Source organism: Sciurus vulgaris (assembly GCF_902686455.1).
Source record: "Sciurus vulgaris genome assembly, chromosome: 13".
In the NCBI taxonomy this organism is placed as follows: domain Eukaryota; kingdom Metazoa; phylum Chordata; class Mammalia; order Rodentia; family Sciuridae; genus Sciurus; species Sciurus vulgaris.
In genome coordinates this window covers 49,967,994-49,990,409 of record NC_136474.1, presented here as the reverse complement: position 1 = coordinate 49,990,409, position 22,416 = coordinate 49,967,994, and the positions used below count along the sequence as shown (strand labels likewise).

At 43.7% G+C, this 22,416-nt stretch overlaps 2 protein-coding genes across 4 annotated transcripts in view; one reads left to right on the top strand and one right to left on the bottom strand.

The window, feature by feature from the left end:
• Window positions 1-22,212, top strand: part of TMEM241 (transmembrane protein 241) — a 152,268-nt gene extending 130,056 nt beyond the window's left edge. For 2 of the 3 annotated variants that reach the window (XM_079109368.1, XM_079109369.1), the window contains 2 exons: window positions 11,222-11,286; window positions 21,245-22,212. In XM_079109368.1, the coding sequence (XP_078965494.1) occupies window positions 11,222-11,286; window positions 21,245-21,305 (126 nt within the window). In that variant the 3' untranslated portion in view covers window positions 21,306-22,212. The remainder of the gene's footprint in view (window positions 1-11,221; window positions 11,287-21,244) is intronic. The other variant, XM_079109370.1, reaches the window with a different exon arrangement.
• Window positions 5,189-6,526, bottom strand: LOC306643323 (nuclear transport factor 2-like). The gene has a single exon (XM_079109374.1). The coding sequence runs from the start codon at window positions 6,244-6,246 to the stop codon at window positions 5,863-5,865; it is 384 nt and encodes a 127-aa protein (XP_078965500.1). The 5' UTR covers window positions 6,247-6,526; the 3' UTR covers window positions 5,189-5,862.
• Window positions 22,213-22,416: the final 204 nt, after the last annotated feature.

Sequence of the window (22,416 nt, the reverse complement as noted above, 5' to 3'; positions counted from 1 at the left end):
AGCACCACATAAAATAAATAAAATAAAGGTATTTTAAAAATTACTATGAAAATATTTTGGAGAATTAGTATGCAAGATTTTTCTAGACTCTCTTTAAATAATATGCTTGTTTGATCTCCTCATCCTCAGATTTCTATTAAGTCATAAAACCTCAGATTTAAATCACTGTAAATCAAATGAAATCATGCATATTTTGGATTGATCATGTTCTATAATGTAATATAAATGTTTTAAGAGAGAATAGACATTTCTATAAAGTGGAAAACCTAACTATGATGCCTATAGAGTATTTATTAAGATGTTGGATGAAGTGATTTAGAGTTTCTTGTTACTTAAGATGTGGCCATGACACCAAAAAGCACAACAAAAACGAGTTTAATTAAACTTTATTAAAATTAAGAATTTTGGAGATATAAAGGACAGCCTCAGACAAATCATATATGTAATGTAGGACTTGTATCTAGAATGTGTTAAGAACTCTTATACCTCAATAATAAAAGATAAATAACTCAATTTTTTTAATGGACAAAGAATCTAGACAATTCTTTAAAGAAGATGAATAAGTCCATTAAAAGATGGCCATGAAAAAGTGCACAGTATCACTAGTCATTAGGGAAATGCAAGGCAAAACCCTAAGGAGATACTACTTCATTATGATGACAAAAAAAGATAACAAGAATGGGAAGAAATTGGAACTTGCGTACACTGCTGGTGGAAATGTAAAATGGTGTAGTTAATGACAGTAACAGTGATGATACACATAGTAATGATGGTGTCTTGTTTGACAAGTTCTGGCTTATTTCATCACTGTTGTAAAGTGGTTTGGTGATTTTTAAAAATTTTATGGATAGTTTTGCTCTAGCTAGTGATCTGTTAATAATCAGGAGATGTATTAGTCAGGGTTCTCCAGAGGAATAGAATCAACAGGAAGTATGATTATAAAAAGAGAATTTATTAGTTTGGTTTACATGACCAGAAACTGGATAGTCCACAAAGGCCGTCTGCAGCTGGAGAACTGGAAGAACCAGCAGCTGCACAGTCCAAGAGGCAGAAGCCCCAGAACAAGAAGTATCAACAGTGCTACCCTAGTCCAAGACCAAGACTTCTGGAAACTACCTGGAGAGTCACTGGCAGAGTCCACTTTGGAAGAGTGAAGAAGTGAGAGTCTAATATCCTCAGATGATTAAAGCAGCAATCAAGAACCCATTCAAGAGCCAAGCTTGCATCTGCTTCCTGTTCCTCCAACATTTATTCCATCCAAGCCACCTTCCTATTGGGTGGTGCTGCCCACGCTTAGGGAAGGACTCCAGTTCACTGTCCCACATTCCAGTCATTCCTAGACACGCCCTCATGGACACACCCAGAAGCCTCTTAATCATCAGCATCTCTTAATCCAATCAAGCTGAGAATTCAAATGAACCATTAGAGGAGATTCAACCCTGTGTTCTTTACAAGGGGATCTTCTAAAAAAACACCAGTACCAGAGTCTAATAAATCTCTATTTGATTGACATGAAACAGAATATTAGTGAGTTATTTGTATTTTAACTTCTCACAAAATTGTGGATGTGGAGCCAAAGTTGAGAACTACTGAGCCACACTGACATCTCCAGGGGTTAGCAAAGCTGCCCTGGAGGGTCAGCATGGAGGCGGGAAGGAGGCTTGGCACAGGACTCAGGAGAACTTGGTTTTAGTTCCAACTCTTCCCTTGAACTGTGTACTCTGAGCAAGATATTTACCCTTGTGAACTTTGATTTTTTCATCTGTGAAAATGGGCTAAGCATCTCCTGTGCAGAGCTGTCATGGGGATCTCATGAGCTCATATATGGGGCACTGTGAAGACTGATGGCTGGGACATTTTATGCCCTGATTCTGGTTATTTTCTTCTCTTACCTCCCATGATCCAGATACTCAGGTTACATTTTTCTAATTTTGTTCTCTTATTTCTTCTCCCATAAAATGTGGGAGTTTGGCAAAAGTCACCTAAAACTTTTCCAGGATTAAAATCCATCTTGCCTTCACATAAATCTAATCTCATTTGTCCCTCATCTATGTTCTCAGATCTGTTATGCTTACAATAAATGTTGTTTTTCTGAACCTTGACAAAATTAATGGTTCATATGTTTTAAATGAGGTGATACCAAAGACTATTAATAACCATGTCTGGAGGTTAATGTGAGATGTTGCTCATTAATAGTTATACTGATCATGGTAATAAATCACCAGATGGGTAATAAGTGTTAATTGAATATTTAAAAGTTGCCAAATAGAGTTCTTAACCTAGCTAAGGTTTCTATCTCATGGATATGAAATAGTTCCTTGGATCCTAGAAGTAAGAGTCTGGTCTTAGATAATAAACTTTACATTAGATTTCCTCTGTTACCTAAAAGGAAGGCCAGATGAGTAATATTAACATGTGAGTTTGCAACCTGGGCTCCAAGACCATCAACACATAGTTCCAGCTCTGTGTCCTATGAGAGAGCAGAGTTCACTGTTCCTGAAGATGTGACTGAGTGAAAGCTCAGGGGAAGCAGGTCTTGTGCCTTGTTGCTGCAATTTAAGGTATAGAACGGAACCTGCTGTCCAGTGGACATGGACGCCAATGAAGAGGATGTTTGTGAGTCTGGGTTAGAGTCTGAGCTTCTGCAGTCCTCCAGGTTCCCAGGTGATAATGGTGCAGCTTGTCTGGGGCCACACTTTGCATGTCAGATAGATGATATCTGTTGTTCTGTCCACCAGCACTTTCCATCCCTTCTTCTGGGGAAATATTTCTTATGCTCCAACCTTGAAGCTTTTCAGGAGTGATCTTCTGTATTCTTATATTGCTCTTCCTCCCTGGTCACAATCAGTTGACTGCTCCTGGATCAAGTCAGAACCTTCACTGACTTGTCTGGACTCGGAACCAGAGAGATCCAGTCTCAGATCCTTTCTGAGGAGCTCTTTCTAGCCCTTTGGAGGTCATTGAACAATGGTGAGGTGCCGAGAGTGTCCCAGTGCTTCTCAAGTTCTCAGTGCCAATTGTCCTTCATATGTGAAAAAAAGATTTAAACAACAAACAGTATTGTGATTTTTTATAAAAACTATTTTTAAATTATCAGTGAGCCTTTATTTTACGTCTTTATTTATTTATTTGTATGCAGTGCTGAGGATTGAACACAGGGCCTCACACATTCCAAGAAAGCTCTCTACCATCAAGCCATAGCCCCAGCCGGGTATTGTGATCTTAGGGTTATATCACCACTACATCACCACTGAAGTCTAGCGCAGTGGTATAAAATCTAACAGGTGCACATCACACACAGATCTCTGTTGTTAACTTTCAAAGCTGAATAACACACCCTGATTCAAGAGACTACACATTTCAGTGGAGTTTGGCATGTGAAGAGGGATCCAATCAGGTGTGTGAACGGGGTTCAGGTTCAGGAAAAATTTTCTAGGGATGCACTTTAGAGTTTTGAGTAGGAATTGCATGGACAGGCCTGTGAAATTATTCCAGGCAGGGAGAACTTGCTGAGTGAAGGCAGGATGACACTATGAAACTGTTTTTGGAAAAATGACAGCCAACTGAAGAGGGAGGTGCGTGACTCAACTGGTTCTGAAGAAATGGACAATGGATGGTCACTTTTTTCTTACAAGTCATATGCACTTAAAAAACAACTAAAAACAATCCTGAATCTCTAATTCTCTTCCAGATACCTCACTATCTGGCAGGTCCTCACTAACACCCTCTCCCCACTTATTTCCCTTAAATAGAAAATTTGTCTTAGGATTGAAATGAATGTTTAAAAAACAAATCTGATCTGCTTTAAATACCAAAATTTGTTTAAATAACACAGAGGTTATGACATCCGTTGACAAAGCCAGGAAGTTCAAAGCCCTGCAGTCCGCAAGTTGTATTGAGCTCTGCTGTTGTTGGCATCGCTCAGTGTGTGGCAGGTCCTGGTGTTTGTTATTCGGGTCTGAGTGTGGGAAGGACACATTCCTCAGAAGATTAGACTCTTCTTTAGGAAAAATCTGCATGTTTTAAAATGCTTTTAAAAAGCAAGAACAATCATTGGTAATAATGGTTACTTCTTATGTCTTTCAAATGGCGGGTTCCAAGAGTAACTCAAAGTCTTTTTTTAGGGGCAGACTTAAGTCATTTCAAAGACTTTTTTTAAATTTCGTTTTGTTTTGTTTAAAATATTTATGCTTTCCTTGACACTTTTGGAGGACAAAGTTAAATTTGTTGTGTCTAGTGTGTTGGGCAATAGTATTTCATTGAAGATGGTAGGAGACTTCGAAGGGGTTGGAGCCCTTCATGATCCCCCGGGGTAAGCTCATTGCAGTTAGGGTCCATAACATCTGGAACTGATTGTCAGGTTGGAAATGCTGAGAGCTTGGTTTTGTGCCATCACCGTGGAGTGAGATGCACTGGGACTGATTTCTGTTGCTTGGATGAAAGGGTTGATTTGTACAGCAGGACACCAATCCATCGCTCAGCACTGAAACCCGTGCATCATATCTGAAGACTTTATCTCTCTTCTCTGAAGCCCAGGGCAAGCAAAGAGGGGAAACAGTTTAAATTTTGGAGACTTGCCCACCAACGTTACTCATGTGGAAGGATGGGTCTGGAAGTGAAGCTGGGTGGGCTGTGCATCATATCTGTTGGGTCATCAGAGTTAATGTTAGGTAGGATTCATTGTGAAAATTCGGACAGTGGTCAGAACTCTGGTGAAGTGCCCTGGAAGACCCGTTCTATGACTCTGGTATAAGTCAAGGCTCTAGTGAGAGGTGAAGGACTGGCCAGAGCCAGACAGTCTAGAAAGCTCCCTTCCCAGATTGGAGACCAGAGTGGTGTGTGGAGTCCTAAGAGGGAAACTGATAGAACTGTGGAGTCAGGATCAAAGCAGGGTCCCATTCTGTGGATCGGGTGGTCTTGGGTGATTGGGGTACAGTAAGAGGTATGGAGTGGTTGAGGGCTTCCTCTGTGGTTCCAGGCTCCATGCTCTGGCCTGAAGGGTCCTATTTGTGACCTAAGACTCCACCTCATTCAGTGCTATGGTTCGATGTCCTTTCGAAACTCATGTTGAAATTTAATTGCCATTGTAACGGTATTAAGAGGTGGGATCTTTGAGAGATGATTAAATCCTAAGAGTTCTGCCATGAGTGAATGAAAACCGTTGTCCTAGAAATGGGTCTCCAATTTTAAACAGCTGGCTTCAGCCCAATTTCCTCTGTCTCCCACAGGCTCTGTTGCCCTTCTACGTGTTATGACACACCATGAAGGCCCTGTCCAGAAGCCACTGCCATGCTCTTGGGCCACCCAGCCTCCAGAACCTTAGCAAATGAATCTCTGTTCTTTATAAATTGCCTACTCTGTGACATTTTGTTATAGCATAAAATGAACTAAGACATTCAGGAAGCCCCCAGGACAAATAATATCAAAACCAGTACATTCCTGCAACCAGTTTTTTGTTTTGTTTTGTTTTGTTTAGAAAATTTTCCTGGTTTTATTGTATCATGAGGCATTGAAACTTCTGAACAAATCAATATCGGGGCGGTGAGGCAGCTGCTTTCTCCTTCATGTCTTGTGGCTACTAGAGCAACTTCTTAGTAGATTTAAAAAAAAAAAAAAAAAAGACAACCTTTTGCATTACCTAAGTCTTTCCAAGGCATGCACTGGTACAGCACAAACTTCTGTCAGATGCAACTTGTCTAGTGTCCAAACATCATGCACAAAACCTTGTGGCAGCAGTGCACTGTGCCCACTCCCACTGTGGCCCTGCTCATTTGTGTATAATATTTGGAGCATCTGGAGGAGTGTGATAATATTGGGAAGAGGAGGGAGGAGGAAACAGCACGAGTGCCTACCCAGGAGAGGTCAGCCGAAGTTGTGCAGGGCAAGCCTGAACATGGCATTGGTGCAAACCCAAGCATTGTTGATGTTCTTTAGTAGGAACATCTGCTGGGACCCCATGATTGGGTCTTCATCAACCTTTAGATGACCCACAGCCATGCTGACAATGCAGCTATCAGGCGTGGGCGGATGGTCCTGCGCCGTGATGCTGTGCTGGATTTTCTGGAACGGAAGGCTAGAAAACATCTCCACAATGGCAGCTTTCCCCTGGAAAAGCTGTCCTTCCCACGTAAGGCATGATGTGTCAATATAAATTGTGCCTCGTTGGGTTCTGTCATTATCAAATAACTGGTAGTAATGTTGAATGAAGCTGGATCTAGTCTGCTCCCAAATTGGCTTGTGTCCCATTCTGGAGTGTCACTGAGACCCAAGGGGCTGGCACGATGGTGGCAGTGGCAGCAACCCCTCCCGCAACCAGTTTTTAGCAAATGATGGGGGAAAGGAAGCTCTTGGGGGCTAGTCAGGGAAATAAAGGGTAGGATCAATTCTGGGCCTGCATGTTGTTGGTACTGCTTTGTGATCCATTTGGCATTTGGTGAGCTTGCCTTCAAGGAGCTGGTAATTAGGAATTAAAGTCATGCTCTTCACACACACACACACACACACACACACACACACACACACACACACACACTAAGCCCCAGGTATTCTAATACCCCAAGGTATTTTCAATGGGAAAAGGTAGACTCTTCCTATTGACCCCTCTGTTTAAAGTTTTTTTGTTTTTGTTTTTTGTTTTTTCCTAAACAAGAAGAGATTTTTGTTTCTAGGCTGAAATGAAACATTCTACTTATGTTTCAGAGCAAATTATAAGCTTTCAAGCACATGAAGTACCTCTCCCTCAGAGCTGGTCCTTGTAATAAGCAAGAATACCGTGCCTGAGTACTTTTCACAAAAGTGTGTGACCGAGGGATCAGCAGTGGCTCTCAGTCTTTCCAGCCTTAGTAGATGCCGACTGAGCTCCATGCTGGGATGGTTCAATGTCTTTGACCTCAGGTGTTCACAGGCTATAAACACATCAGTGACTAAAAGAAAACAGTAGGCAGCTTGTGAGGCCCCCACCCAGGTAAGAAGAACAAATGCTGGGGGAGAACAGGTCAAGCAACAGGGGAACTTGGGAAAGGTTCCTGGTTCGTCCACTTTTTGTTACTATAACAAAATACCTGAGACAAGTAAAGAAAAGATGTTTATTTAGCTCACAGTTTTGGAGGTTCAAGGGCACTGCACTGGCATCAGTAGTTCTAGTGCTAGACTTCTTGCTGGCAGAGTCAAAGTGGCACAAGGTCTCAGATAGCAACAGATGGGAACATGAATGTTTATGTCTGATCTTTCTCCCTCTTTGTATAGAGCCATCAGGATTATAGTCGTGGGGGGGGGGGTCCCATTTGGTTTACCTAATCCTTATCACTTTCCAAAGGCCCCACCTCTAAACACTGTAGTTGGACTTAGTTTCCACCCTCTGGATGCTGGTAACATGTGACTTTGGAGGTTAAATTCCCGCCCGAGCTCAAGGGACAAGCCATAGCAATTCTGAAGAGTCATCATTTCAGAAGAGTCTGGAGAGGAGCCTTGATTGAGATTTAGTCAGGCAAAGTTGGGGGAATGGGTAAGAATTAAGAATTCAGGCAGAGAGAAAGAAGTGGATCCTCTATGTGTGTTTGTTAAAATAAACATAGGATTTACCATCTTAACCATTTTTAAGTGAACAATTCATTGGCATTAAGTACATATTGTTGTGCAACCATTACCCATCTCCACAAATTTGTCTTCTTCCCAAACTTTAACTTTGTCTTTATAAGTTTCTCTCTTTATGAGTTGGATGACTAAATAACTCACATAAGTAGAATCAGTCTTTGTCTCTCTGTGACTGGCTTATTTAGCTCAATGTCTTCAAGGTTCATCCATTTTGTAACATGTTTCAGAATCTCCTTTCTTTTTCAGGCTGAATCATATCCTGTCATATGTCTGTACCACATTTTGTCTGTCCTTCCTTCAGTGGACACTTGGGTTTCCTCTGGGGGTTGTACATAATGCTGTTATGAACACAGAAGGGCAAATAACTGTTTGAGTCTCTACTTTCAGTGGGTTCTCCACTTTTAAGCTGTGTGGAGCTTGTGTGAGCCCTTGCTTGTGTTCCTGGCTGTGAGAGAAGGTTAACCTAGGGGTCAAGGCCTTTGTTCTACCCCCTTGCTGCTGCAAACCAGCAGAGTCCCTGGAGCAAGTCACATGCCATCCTGGGCCACAGTCTCCCTAAGTATGAGCTAAGGAAGTCCCTTCCACCTCTCAGATTCTGCCCCTTGGTGACTTTGTGCGAGGCATCCTGCATCCTGACTTGAACCACACAGCTTCTCCTGGCTTCTCTTTCCTCCTGGTGGAATTAGGAATGGAGTGGACCATTGGTGTGACCAGATCTAACATTGGCACTTCGGGTTGTGCCAGCAAAGGCTCCTGGTGAGCAGGAGTCTACCGCTTTGCCGAGATATGAATTTGAACCTCACGTGGTGAGGCTGGTATTTGGGAGCAGTTGTCTTAGTGGATAAGCCCGGCTGCCCAGCTGCCCAGTGTCCACCTTGCTCAGAGGCATTGCTGCCTGCTGCTTGTCCTTTCTTATAAAGTGACTTTTGTGAATTGGTAAAACTATAGTGACTCCATGCAAAAGAGAACAAGAAAGAGAAAGAAAATGCCTACAGAAGGAGAGCTGGTGGGGACAGGAGAGGAAAGCAGAAAGGCCTAAGCAACAGACATTTCTTCCTGAATAGACAAAAATGGGGCACGCCCAACTGCCTGGTAGCTCGGCCAGGCAAACAACTTCACTGTACATTTGTGACAGAAATAAGACACACCTATTTGTAAAATTTTCATTGAGCATCTGAGCCAGCAGCAAACTTGCTCATTGAGGGAGAAATCATCCAAGAAGTTTAGAAAGTGGCTGAGGAGAAAGGGGAGGCTACACAAACATTTCCAGGAAGGAGCAGAGGGTGAAGGCACCAGCGTGGTTTACCAAAACCAATCTTGTTTGCAAGTAAGGACTGGTTTGAAAATTTTAAGATGTGTTTTTCTTGGCAAATGGCGCAGTTAATAGGAAGAAGCAGGCCAGCTGCCTGTGTCACGGCTGCCGGGAATCCTCCTAAGCTAGAGGAGCTCCTGCGATACAGAGGCACCAGCCCCAAGCGGTGGGTGTGGCAGGGCGAGGGAGGTGTCCCTCTTCCCAGGCTGGATTAAATAATACGAAAAAGGCAATCGTAGGAGAAGGAGAGAAACTGAGCAAAGAAGGCCTGAAATAGTTGATAAAAATGAACAAAGGCATGAGGATAGTGGTCAAGAAGTAGAAGAGGCCAGGAGATCCTTCACAGATGTAGCAAAGTGGGCCATTATGCCATGCTGCCACCACACAGACATCCATCAGTAGGCCACTCAAGAAGTGCCTCTTGATTAACACCATCCCAGAAAATGTCCAAGAGGTTGCAAAAGGAAAGAGGTATTAATGAGGAGGTAGTTAACTTTGGTCAAGACTAAGGAAGGAAAAAGGAGGAAGAGAAAAATGATAATAAAAATAAGAATAAAAAGAAGCATAATAAAAGCAGGCACACATGCTATAAAATCATGTCTTCAAATGGCTAAGTGTTAATGTATTAGGAAACCTAGATGAGATACAGTTTTTGGAGAAAGTATAAATGGAAAACTTTTAACAAGCAGGAAAAGAACACTTGACTGGGTTCTTGAAGGCTACCACAATTAGACTCTCTAGGTCCAGGGGCCTTGGAGTCAGGGTCAACTTTCATGTTTAAGAACACTTTATCCTTTATAGGAAAACAGTCAGGGAAGCAGGTAGACTCACCCATGTGCTTAGCATCGGCTTCTTTCTAAAACCAGATGACAACATTGCAAGGTAACATGCTATTAGCCCTGCCTCATTTATGACCATAGATGCAGAAGTCCTAAGGGAAATGTTAAATTTTTTAAAAAAAAGGAGGAGGAGTAATGAGGGAAAACTGTCCTTCATCGTATCCTTTAGGGGGGATAAAACCCCCACCACTCACTTCCCACTTTGAGAGATCTTTCCTTTGGGTCCCCCTTTGCAGTTGTCCCTCTGACCTGGTTTCTGCTTTATTGTCCATGAAAATGGTACACAGATCTTTTCTGGTGGTCCAGGGTTTTGCTGCAAAGCAATAAAGTGGGGCAAACAGAAAGTTGACCAAAATCTCAGAATGTGAGGCAAATGGGTAAACCAGAAAGGTTCAAAATGTCACAGTTAACACACTGAAGGGTCTGTTTCCTAGTTCCAAACTTCTTTCTAAGATGGTAAACAAAAGACGTTAGTGGGTAAGGACAGGGTTCTTCAGACCTGCTCCCTCCCTCTGGCCATCTGCTTCCTGCCTTATTGCCATCCAGGAGACCTAAAGAGGCCTCTAGGGCAGCATATAAAGTCCCATGGGTGGTAATTGACATTTCTGAGGGCCTCCAGCGTGAATGAACCTCATTCCAACATGACCTGCTTCCCATCTCCTCTCACAGCCAGAAAGCAGGTCCTTAGGATCACTTTTCTCATGGGACTCGTTTTGACCTGCAGAATGCAGATTTCTGGAGACAAGAAATAGCTTGTCTTAAGCAGATGTTCTGAGTGTGGACAAAGTTGGGTCATCGGTTCACACACGATCTCTATGCCAGTTGCTCAGAGGCACCTCTGGAGTCTGGGTCCCAAAACTGCCATTTCTGAGAGACATTTCTGGAATTTCTGGCTCTGAGGGGTGTGGAGATAACCTCTTCTCTCTTGGCTTGTGATGTTTGCAAATAATTGATGATTCAACTGCTCTCTTCCCCAGGAAGCTCCTGGCATCTTAGAACATGTAATGGGCCAGAAAGATGGAACTAGGAGAGGTGGCAGAGATGGTGCTGTAGATGAGGCAGATTGACGGATAAACGTGTATTTGGGAACAGGGTAGTGAGCACCCTGACCTGGGAGATGAATTCCACACTATGAGATAAGACGGAAATGAGTATAGTTAACGTTCTCCTTTCCTGAGACGAGGAGCTTTGCCTGTGTGACTCTTTTGAGGAGTTTGAAAATTAAAACTTCCTTGAAGATTTTCACCTCCAAATCAGACTAGGATTTAGCATTTTCCACACCAAATGCTTTGCTCAGAGGCCACACTAAATGCCGGGGACTAGGAGGTATGTGGGAAAAGGACACAAAATGGGAAGTGATGACTAACGGCAAGGGGTCTGAAATAATATGGTGTAAGCTTGAGAGAAATGGTTCTGATTCTGGAGGCTGCCAGAGCCCTGCTGCTCTGACGATCTCTTGCTGCAATTCTTTCTGCAGGTGACCACAGCTGGGCTATCAGTATTGCTGTTTGATGTGACGCTGACCAGTCCAACTGTGGGATGGTAAGTCCTGTGCCATGAAAGGAAATGCAAATTTGTTATTGGAGTTTCAACAGGATACTAATTTTTGGTCAAATGTTGATGAAAGGGTATGTATTGGGGGGGATGTGTCCATCCTAATTTAAGTCTCATATTAGTAAAAGCTTCTTCGTTAAAGAAGACTCTTACTGATATGTAGGTTGACATTTGGAACAGTGAATACGTCACTCTTATTCAACTCTTCATACAATATAGGACCTGATGTAATTTTCAGGAACTGAACTTTCCACATGTACTACAACCAGCATCTGGTTCAGAACATCTCCAGTATGCCTTCTAGCCATTCACCACACACAGCAGCTGCTGTTACAGGTGAACCACCATTTGTCTGTGGTGTCCAGGGAGCATTGGTTATTCTAGGACCCTTTGTGGATAGCAAAATCCACAGTCCCTTGTAGAAAGTGGTACAGTATTTGCAATATAATCTGTGCACATCCTCCCATGTAGTTTTAAGTCATCCTTAGATGATGTTTAATATAAGGTAATGTAATTTATTTTGTTAGTTGTTAATACAAAATAGTCTGTACATATTCAGTCCAGACACAATTTTTTTCAAACATTTTCTGTATGAGGTTGGTTGATTCTGCAGATGCAGAACCTGCAAATACTGAGGACCAACTGTGTCTGTGTGTGTGTGTGTGTGTGTGTGTATGTGTGTACCAGTTAGAGGTATATAAAGAGAGCTCTGATATTATTCTTTTCTTTGATTTTTCCATTCACATTCTCTTAGACAAACTCCAAATGATCCTGTGTAGAATGCAGCCATGCATTTGTTTAAAGACAGCACTGCCTCTCACTAAATATTTGTTCAGAGACCATCAGGAAGTGAGTCATGGGGATATGGTGGAGAACAGCAAGTACAAAGACCCTGAGATAGGAGTGTCCTTGTTTCACTTGAGGAACGGTGTGACCAGAGCAGCATGAGAAGGGGCAGAGTTGTAGGTGATAAGGCTAGGGAGGTAGTAGTAGTTGTTGAGGCAGGAGGCCACATGGGGGCTGTAGAGGTCACTGTGAAGATGTGGCTTTACCTAAGTGAGTTGGGAAGCAATTAGAGGGTTTGAGCCAAGGAGCCACGTGTTCCTGTGTTAATAAGGCATCCCTCTCTCTGCTGTGTGATGGACAGTCAAGGGAGTGGGATAAACAAAAAGACTAGATGAGGTCTGGCAGGGATAGGGTAGAGGACGATAGTGGCTAAGACCAGGCTGATAGCACTAGGAGTAGTAAGAGGCAGGATCTTTGAAATGTACTGGGGAAAAGGCAACCAGATTTGAAAGAAAGGGGAGTCTAAGGATGACTTCTAGATTTTGTGCCCAAGCAACTGAAAGAATGAGATGACTTTTCACTGAGATTGGGAACATGTGTGAACAGCAGGGTTTTGCATGGTAGCTGTGGAAGGTATAGGGAGCTGAACTGGATATAAGGTTGAACTACTCCTTTGACCACAATGGAGATAGCTGCTGGCAGCTGGCTAAGTCAGACCTTGGAGGTCAGGGGCAGAAAGGCCTTTCTGTGTCTTGACCAAGCCTGTAAGCTCAGTCACTTGACCTGGGACACCTTCCTCCCAGACTTTCAGCTGGCCATGACTGGTGTCCACCACATCTCCCTGCTAAGGTGGCTCAGAGGGGCTTCCCTTACCACATCCTGTGCAAGTCCATTTTAATATCCTTCTTGACAGTTCTGGCCACCACCATCTCATTCGGCCATTTATCCAATCATTAAGGTCTGCCTGCCTCCCAGAATCTAGTGGGCTGTGACTCTGGGGTGTGCAGGACAGGTTGGTGCAGGAGGTCTGCAGGGGCCTCTGGAGCAGCAGGCACTTTAGCAGGGGCAGAGGCAGAGGTGGATGATGTCTATGGAGAAGGCGTGCAGGACATAGCCACTCAGGACATGGTGACCTGCTGTCGGCAGGAGAACATGTAGGCATGGTAGCTGTGCTGGTAACTTTAGGACTCAGCTCCCGGCAAGAACACAGGGCTCTGACCACAGTCTTCATTTCCCTAGATTCTCAAAGGGCATTTGGTCTGCCAGTAACACAGATGTGTGGAGGCTGCTCAGAAAAGCATTACTGCCATAGCATGGCTCAGCTGTGACCAGCACTCTCAGGCTGGCCCTCCCAAATCAGGCTTTTTTGAACTTATGAAGGACCATGCCTTTCGTTTGAGGTCCCCTTGGTGGTGACCACACCAGGAAGTGTATGACATTATTTATCTCTCAATTCTCTACACGACACTGTCCATTGGTGAGCTGAGCAGGTGAAGCACTTTATCCCTAGTGAAGAACTTTATCCCTTTCAGATTCCTGATATTCAGACCAGCAGGTGTGACCCTGACCAAGGGTTTTAGTCTTTGTCTACAGGACAGGAGAAGGTGAGGGAGGAAGCAATGGGGAGATTAAATGGTTAACACTGCTCGCTGTTGCTCTTACCAGTGGCATGCCCTCATTTGGGGCATAGATATACTTCAGTATCTTTAAACAATGGAGTAATATGTGCTATTTGTAAGATCCTTAAAACAATGCCGAAAATGAATGGAGCTGGAGAATATCATGCTAAGTGAAATAAGCCAATTCAAAAAACCAAAGGCTAAAAGTTTTCTCTGATATGCGGTTGCTAATTCACAATAGGGGACAGCTAGGGAAAACTAGGGGTAGTTCGGATTAGGCAGAGGGAAGTGAAGGGAGGGGAGAGGGTATGGGAGTACGAAAGATAGTAGGATGGATCGGACATTATTACCCTGTGCGCATATATGATTGATTACATGATCGGTGTGATTCTACATCAAGTACAACCAGAAGAATGAGAAGTTACCCTCCATTTATGTGTGTTGTGTCAAACTGCAGTCTACTGTCATGTATAACTAATTGGAAAAATTTCAAAAGATAAATGTTTCTTTGAAAGAAAAAAATAATGCAGAAATACATCAAGCAAAAAAGTACAAGTCTTCCACCTTCACTCCCTCAGCCCCTTGCAGAAGTAACCCCCTTTATTTTAGTGGTCAGCATGGTGCCATGCCTGGTCAGGATGCGTGTCCCAGGTGTGGGGGCTCTGCTCACTGCAGGGAGGGATGAGATTTGGGGGTCCTAGCCATGGCAGTATCTCTAAAATGAAACCATACTTGGCAAGGATACTGCTTGCCAAGGGAGATGAAATTTTTGTCACACATGAACAGTTTAGTCTTTGGTGAGTCTTCATCTGGTCTCTAGCTGCCAGCTGGTGACACACAGCTTTCCTTCCCTGGGACCACGGACTGCCTGCCTGTACAGAATCACAAAACCAGCACCTTACTTAGACGAATTCATATTTGCTATTTACAGGTCCCCTATCCTTTGTTTTAAAAAAAGAAAGGCCTTAGGGCCACTTTGGCTTGTTTCCATCCCAATTTCCACGTATCGGTTGGCAGATTTTCTTTCCCACAGAACAGCACTGCAACAATGAGGTAGACGTGAGTTTAAGAATAGCTTTTTACATTTCTTTACCAGTATTCTCACCAAAGAAAAAACATACAGTTGGCTTAGCTTTGCTCAGATACTGTCTATATTGCATGGACTTGCCTGCAGTATAGACTGTGTACAATAAAAATCTTTTCACCTTTTATTTTAATTTTTACTATGATAGCTATGATTCTATCAATCAGTTAAATATACTTATTGAGTGACTGCCATCTGCAATATATATATGGAAGCCATTAAAAAGCATACAACATCATCCATCCCTCAAGGGGCATTCAGTGAAAAGTCTAATTCATGGGGTGGATAGAATAATAGTTGTATGAATGTCCCTGAGCATGAGGATCCAAGGAGGGAGAGAAGACAGGAGTACTCGGAAGAAGGACCTGAACTGGCTTGATACTGAACCACATGCAGGAGAGGCTTAAGTAGACCAAGGATAGGAGAGCACTCAGCCCCTCGCACCCAGGCAGTAAAGAGCAGGAGGTGCCAATGGTGAGACTCGATAGTTTAAGCTGGGACCGTGGGTCAGGCAGCTAATCCGTGCTCCCTCTTTCTTCCTCTGCACTTATCCTGGAAAGGAATGACATCAAGTGGTGGGCTGGTTGATGTCCCAAACCCAACAGCCAAGGGAGAAAACGTTTACCTCCTGGGATATTCTTGAGTCCCTTCCCCAAATTTCTGTATCCTTAACCTTCATGGTATTAGTCATGGTGGTGTTTTGTTTTGTTTTTTTTTGGTAATGGGGATTGAACCCAGGGGCCTTAACTCCTGAGCTACATTCCAAGCCCCCCCCCCCCCTTTTTTTTTAATTTTGAGACAGGGCCTTGCTAAATTGCTGATCTCACACTTGTGATCCTCCTACCTCAGCCTCCTGAGTTACTGAGATCAAAGGCATGCACCATAGCATCATGCTTAGTCTAAATTTTTTTTTTTTTTTTTCTTTTTCTTTTGCAGTGTTGGGGATTGAACCCAGGGCACTCTACCGACTGAGCTATATCCCCAACCCTCTAGTCTAAATTCTTGATAGTATTTTTTTTTCTTACACATAAGCCTTCATCAATCATTTTGTGAAGAATTTCAGAATGAATTAGAAAAACCTAGGTGCTGAACTGAGCGTGAGAAACAAGAGTGAGACAGTTCACCAGTGACCAGGAAATGCTAAGTTGGGATATTAAAAAGGCTCTAGTCTACAAGAGGCTGTGTCTCCAGACTGTTTCACATCCTGTGAACTTGAGGGTATGCCCCAAACAAAATGGAAAGAAAGCCTGTGTGTATCCAAATCAAGGAAGCAGCATGTGTGATTATTGCAAAAGGAACCTTGACTTTGGAATTTCCTGGTTTTTTTAGAACTCTTAAGGTTAAGGATGGTGTGTTTTCAGACTCAAAGAATTTTCCTACCACAAAGTGAACCGCCAGAAGGGGCGTGTCGGACTGTAATTCAGAGTTCTGTCATGCACAGAGCTAGTTGAATTATCTGCACTGGGTGTGTTCAGATGTGGTTAGGTGACCACTCTCAGTCCGCCTCAGATCCTTGGAGGGGGTGGTTGATCATTGTGGTGTGGGAGTTTAGACCCATCAGAAGTCACACAAGACAGGGGCTGCAGGCCTTTTCTTTTTTCACCTACTGCATTTGCCTGTGCAGTTATAGTTTCTTGTGTTTTGCTTTTCAAATTCTGACTTAGTCATCAACATTTAGAAATCGGGTGATTTTCTTATACAAGTCCAGATTTCCAAATTCTTTTGAAAATATGGAACAGCTGTTAGTTAACGTGGGTCTACTCTTGCATACAGAAATATGCTGGAGTGGACAGAGCTGTCCTTGCATGTGCCCAGGTGCTTTCCAGTTCAGTACAACCTTCCCCACCCCTGGGTGGGCTCAAACGGAGGACCTGTTCCAGCTGACATCCTTGCATCCAGGCATTTGGATGTTTATTGATGCCACACAAGTACAGGGCTGGGCTCTGAGGCTACAGAGGTAAACCCCATCTGTGACTCTGGCTAGTGTCATACACATCTCATTATCCACCTTCTTGGGTGGATAGCAGCTTAGTTGCACAAAATAGGCCATCTAGTTTCCCACTCTGCACACCACAGGTATTTGGGGCCAGATAATTCTTTGTTGTGGGGGTTCAACAGCAAAGCTGAACCCTAACCCACTAACTGCTAATAAAACACCCTCAGTCGTAATGGAAAATGTCTCTAGACATTGTGACATGTTCCCTAGGGAAGTAAAATCACCCCCTTTGGGAATCAGTGATCTCAAGGTTCATGGAAATGAGTGGGGAAAATGCCATTTGAAATTTCAGCAAATTGTAGAATTTGCACATCTCTTGATTAGAGATTTGGATCAGCTCAGGGGTCAAGTCCTTAGCAGCACCTCTCACCCACTCTGGGTCTGACTCTGGAAGCACTAGCTAGTGCTGAGTGACAGCTAGGTGTGCAGACTTATCCTGCTCACAAGACTGCAAGCAACTGTAGCAGAGGGGCCAGACTTTGTGCGCCTTTACCTTTCTAGTCTAGCACCAAGTGCATGCTGACGAACAAGTACTGTATCCAAGAACAGTTCCCAACCTAAGTACCCCAGTTGGTCAATTTTTAGTCTTTAATTAAAAACAACTGTTCTTGTCCAGCCAGTTATCTTGTTTTTAGTTATAAAAACAATCTAGTTCAAGCTCAGTGATTTAAATATCAAGATTTATATTTAATCATTTGTTTTTTAACTAACAGTTTTATGGCATATATCAATGCTAATTTATTCTACATTTTTAGCAAAAGAGGTTCATACATAGAAAAGGGAAATATTCTGACCTGTGAGCAGTATCCCTGTCAAGTAGAATTAGTTGTGGAGCTTCTTCTCTGAATCCTCTTTTCTAGACCAGGAAATTCACCCTGGTCTTTGAAATGGTTTAGGTACAGGCAAGAAAGGAAATGCCAAGTGTTTATTCTAAGGATTCCACGATCAACTGTTCTTTTTTTCCTTCCTCCTTTGCCCATCATTCATTGAGCCTCCATGCCAATCATGAAGATGGCTCAAACTCCATCCTAGAACAAACCTCCCCAGCACTAAGCATCTTTTAAAAATAATCTTAAATCATCTTGGAGTAAAGATGTACCATCCCTTTGATTTCAGGGGACATCCTTTGCATAGGAAGAATGAGTTGAAGGGCAAGAAGAGCTGCTCCAACGCACTCCAAAATACCATTAGAATCTTTGTGTCTGACATTTATCAGTTTTCCATTTGAATTAAGAATTTGAGGGGCTGGGGGTGTGGCTCAGTGGTACAGGGCTTGCTTAGCACGTGTGAGGCACTGGTTTCGACCCTCAGCACCACATAAAACTAAATAAACAAAATAAAGGTTGTAAAAAAGAATTTGAAACCTCCTCTTGAAGGTTTCTAAGTAGGGCCTTCCCAATCATTATTGCTCATTACCTCTCAAGTTTTATCATAATTTATCAGATTATAAGTTGTCACTCATTAAGGCCCAAAGGGAATGGGACATTTGGGTAGATACATTTTGGTAGGAAGAGAGAAAAAAAAGCAAAGTAGTTTGGAATATAAATGGAATTTCGGAGAACAAGTATAATTCAGTCATTTGCTGAATAAATATTTATTGGGTGCCACATTAGGTGCTGGGCCTGCAGCCAAGAAAACGATACGTTCTCCATCCAGTCTGTTGGGTTCAATAGGAATTAACTGAATAAGCAAAATATATAAGTATAATTGAGATGAGGCCCTTGGTACCCCAGAGGGGAAGAGAGAAGGGCTGGCGAGGCGTTGGCCCCCTGAAAGAAGCTCGTGGTGGCTATTCCTGGCCACATGTCAGATGTTTATGCCTTAGCTACATGAAGTGTGTTCATTTCAGGAATGACGAGGATTAGAAAATTTGCAAACAGTTCAGTCAAGCTCTGACTTAAATAGTTGTAATGCTATTAAGAATCCGGACCGTGTCAGCTTCTCCTGCCGTTCAGAAAACAACATCAAAGCTGGCCTCCCTGGCTTGCTTCACAGAGAAGGAACCCGAGGTTGTTTTCATTTTAGCACTCACTAAGCTCCTTGGGTGTTTTGTAAAGTCACTCCGCCAAAGAGATGAAATGGGGTTGTTACACTCCAGCATTGTTCTCAGGCTGTGGGAGGACAGGTGGCAGAGAGCCAGCCTGCCCCGGGTCTTCTCCCTGGTGATTAGGAGGATTAGTGGGAAACGTATAAAACGGCTGAGCCCCCAGTTATATTTCCAGAAATAAAAGCCATCCAAACCCATGCAACTCCATGCAGCCTTTGCATCCCGTTACAGAGACTCTGCACTTGCCTGGGGACTTGAGATACCGCAGGCCATCTTGAGGGGCTACACAGGGGAAGCAGGAGATCTGCCTCAAAGGAAAAGCCTGGTCTGTAGAGGAAAGCCTGTGTGGGCTGAAATGGCTTCTCCAAAGAGAAGATGCCACAGAGCTCCCCACCCTAGTTTCTGGGGTCCTGAACTAGGCAAGGGTCAAGCAGGTTCTCAGCTTCACATGTGGGTTGTGAATAGGGTCTGTTGGAACTTGGACCCCAGTTTCTCCTAGAAGTAACCTATAAATGATGACTGTAGATGAGTAAAGTCCTCAGAGATGTATTTGATTCATAACATAGATACTGATTCCAGGCACACAATTGTGAGTTAAATTGAGTTGATGGATTCTCCGTATTTATAACATGATTTCAGTAGGAAAGAAGTAAGTACATCCCCACTTGGCGCTTAAGATAACTCAGTGCACATCTCCCTTGCCCCCTCCCCTCCATCTGCACTGTCCCTTTGTTGTCCCGGTGGGGCAGCACCCTCATACCCCTCCCTTAGTGACTGGCTCCTTAACCGGCATCCACTCTGCCCTTGCAAGAGAGGAGATCATGGTGACTTGGGGGATCTTCCCCATCTCCAAGGTGATGAAGGAATAGATTCGTTATCCCTTGCTTCACAAAGTAGGGCTTAGACTCACAGGTGAGGTTATAAAATGCAGCTTTGTTCGGTGTGAGGGGGAACTGTGTCTCAGTCAGTCCCCAGGGCCAACCCAGTGCCTTTCACAAGAAAAATGTCCATAGAGACAAATTTGTCCAACGTCAGAGCTTCTCGCCTGTATGACAGGCTGGCTTACACAATAGGATGTGCCCATCACTAGACATCTTCAGGTTGGGTGCCAGCCAGCCATTAGGTCCATGGAAGGGGGTTGCTGCTCGGGGACCACAGTTGATTCGAAAACTTCTCACATTATTCTCATCTTGTATTGATTGTCCACGCTAGCCAAGCACAGGGGGATTGCTTCAGGCTTGTTATTTCTAAGCCTCACAGAAGCTTTTAGATGTGATCAGCCTGTGGTCCAGATGGAGAAACTGAAGCTTAATAACAAAAGATCACATAACCAATAAATGCCTGAGCCAAAACTTGAACTCAGGTCAGCCCGATTCTAAGTTTATGGTTCTTATATTCTCACACATAGTTAATTCACTCTTGGACTAGAAGTGTACAGTTGTGCAAGTTACCTTGATATCAGGGTCACCCACGTGGGTGGGATATTTTCACTGGGAATGTACTGTGAGCAGCCTGTGTGTGTTCAGAGTCCCAAACACGTTAGAAATAAGAAGGCACTGTCGTCTGAATGTGTGTGTGTTGGCTATGAGCGCACAAGAGGACTGGGGTATTGTGTGTGTAGACAGGGATGCAGGAAAGAAAAGGTCCTCTTCCAAAGGGCGATTGGCTCCTCTGTAAAAGAATCTCTCACATCAGGGACCCACTATTATCATCCTTTGGTGATGGCCCCTCCCAGTGCCCAGAATGACAGGGGATTCAGACAGACACCAGACTGTCTACTGAGAAGTTTAAAATAGAAAATGAAGAGACCTTTGGAAGTATTAAATTTTAGGCATGTTAAAATATTCAACTCTTCCCCCCCCCCCCACTGCCTTCCCTTCTCACACTACTTCATTTTCAAATCACTGACCATATTTCTTTCTGTGCTGGTGGCAAATTCATGATTCCCCATTTGTATGTTCACCTTTAAATGTTCTGTTAGTCTAAATGAATGCAAAGATTCAGGGATCATCACCTTACTGATGATAGGATTATGAATCTCTGCATAATTTCATAGCCATCGCCCGCTTTAGCCAGAAGCACCCCAGGGCTCTGTGGGAAGCCCTTCTACCTTGTGTGCTTCCTCCGGAGAGAGCAGGAGCTGGTCAGGAGGAGCAGGACACACCACTGCCTTGCCTGAGGGGAGGTACTAAAGCTGGTCTCCCAGCCCCCTCACCTCCCATGCTGTAGCAGAGGTTTGCCCCAGAGTGGCCCGGTGTTTCCTGCACTCATATGGGAAGGAGGGCAATCTGGGCTGGTAGGAGAATTGCAGTTGCAGACTGAAGGAGGTGTCCCCTGTCCTGTTTTATGTGGGTGCCAGGCAGCTCAGGTGGTCTACAAGGAGTGAGAAGCTGACCTCATACTGTCATTTGCAGCCTCCTGCTTGGTGGACTTGGAGAAGCCCTGCTTGTTTTCTCAGAGCGGAAATGTTCCTGATAAAGATGGGCAGAAAAAGGAGAGCCACAGTTTACCAGCTGGAAAACACAGTGCCCTGACCTTGTAGCATCCCCTTGAGAGTGTCAGAAAGAAGAACGCAAGGACCACGACACCACACTGGGGCTCCCGGTGGGCAAAGCTGAATGTTTGGGTGGTGCATAATGCAGAGGCCCCACCACTTCTCATTGCCTCACAGAGAACTTTCTAGAGCCCTCCAGGCTGCAGCAGAGAAATGGTCTTTCCATTTTGAGAATCTCTCTTGACTGTGCTGTATCCAGTTCTGCAGAAGCAGGAGATACGGGATTTCACCATGACAGCTCCACTCGCCTTGGTTGACTTTCAGGCCACTGTATACTAAGCATCCTCCATCAAACACTGCTTTCAGTTTGAGGTTGTGGGCCCATGGCGTTTTGTGGTACTTTGTTTGTTCTTTTGTGTTTTTACATCCTGGGAACGTCCATTCCTTGTTCTCACGCTGGAGCGCACACCCACTGGTGTAGCAATGGAGAGAGACATGCTCCTAAGGGCCTCCACCTGGGTCAGGGCAGATGCGTGGGTTGACTGGGGTCAGGCCAAGTACGAAGCCAGAAAGGACACTTTAAACTCTGGAGTGAGTGATGACCTTTTGTGGTTGATGTTTCTATTTATTTCCTGCTTCTAACCTGCTCTTGATTCTTGTAAACTCGTCGAGATGTATGCCGTATTGATTTCTGCATACTCTTTTCTGCCCACCATTAGGTTAAGCTGATAACTAAATGATTAGCAGGGGGAATGGGGTTTATAAGTACTGTTTCACTCACTTTCCTGGCGAGTGAAACAAACGAACAATATATAACACATGTACATGCACACACATTTTCAAGTCATCGAACACTGGAGTATGTTTTTCAGACCAGATTAAAAATTGTATTCACAGAGAAGCAACATGTATCCCATTTGTTTACAATAAAAAAAAAAAAAAACCTAAAAGCAAAAAAAAAAAAAAAAAAATTGTATTCAATCCCCACACCCTGCCTCTAGAAAAGAAACAAATTTACATGAAATGACCACTTAATGCTAAACCCACCAAAAAGATTTGGGAAAATAATGACTCACTGTAAATATTTCTGCT

Excerpts from the sequence above, each read along its gene's own strand:
- LOC306643323 (XM_079109374.1), bottom strand. The coding sequence starts at position 6,246 with ATGGGACACAAGCCAATTTGGGAGCAGACTAGATCCAGCTTCATTCAA.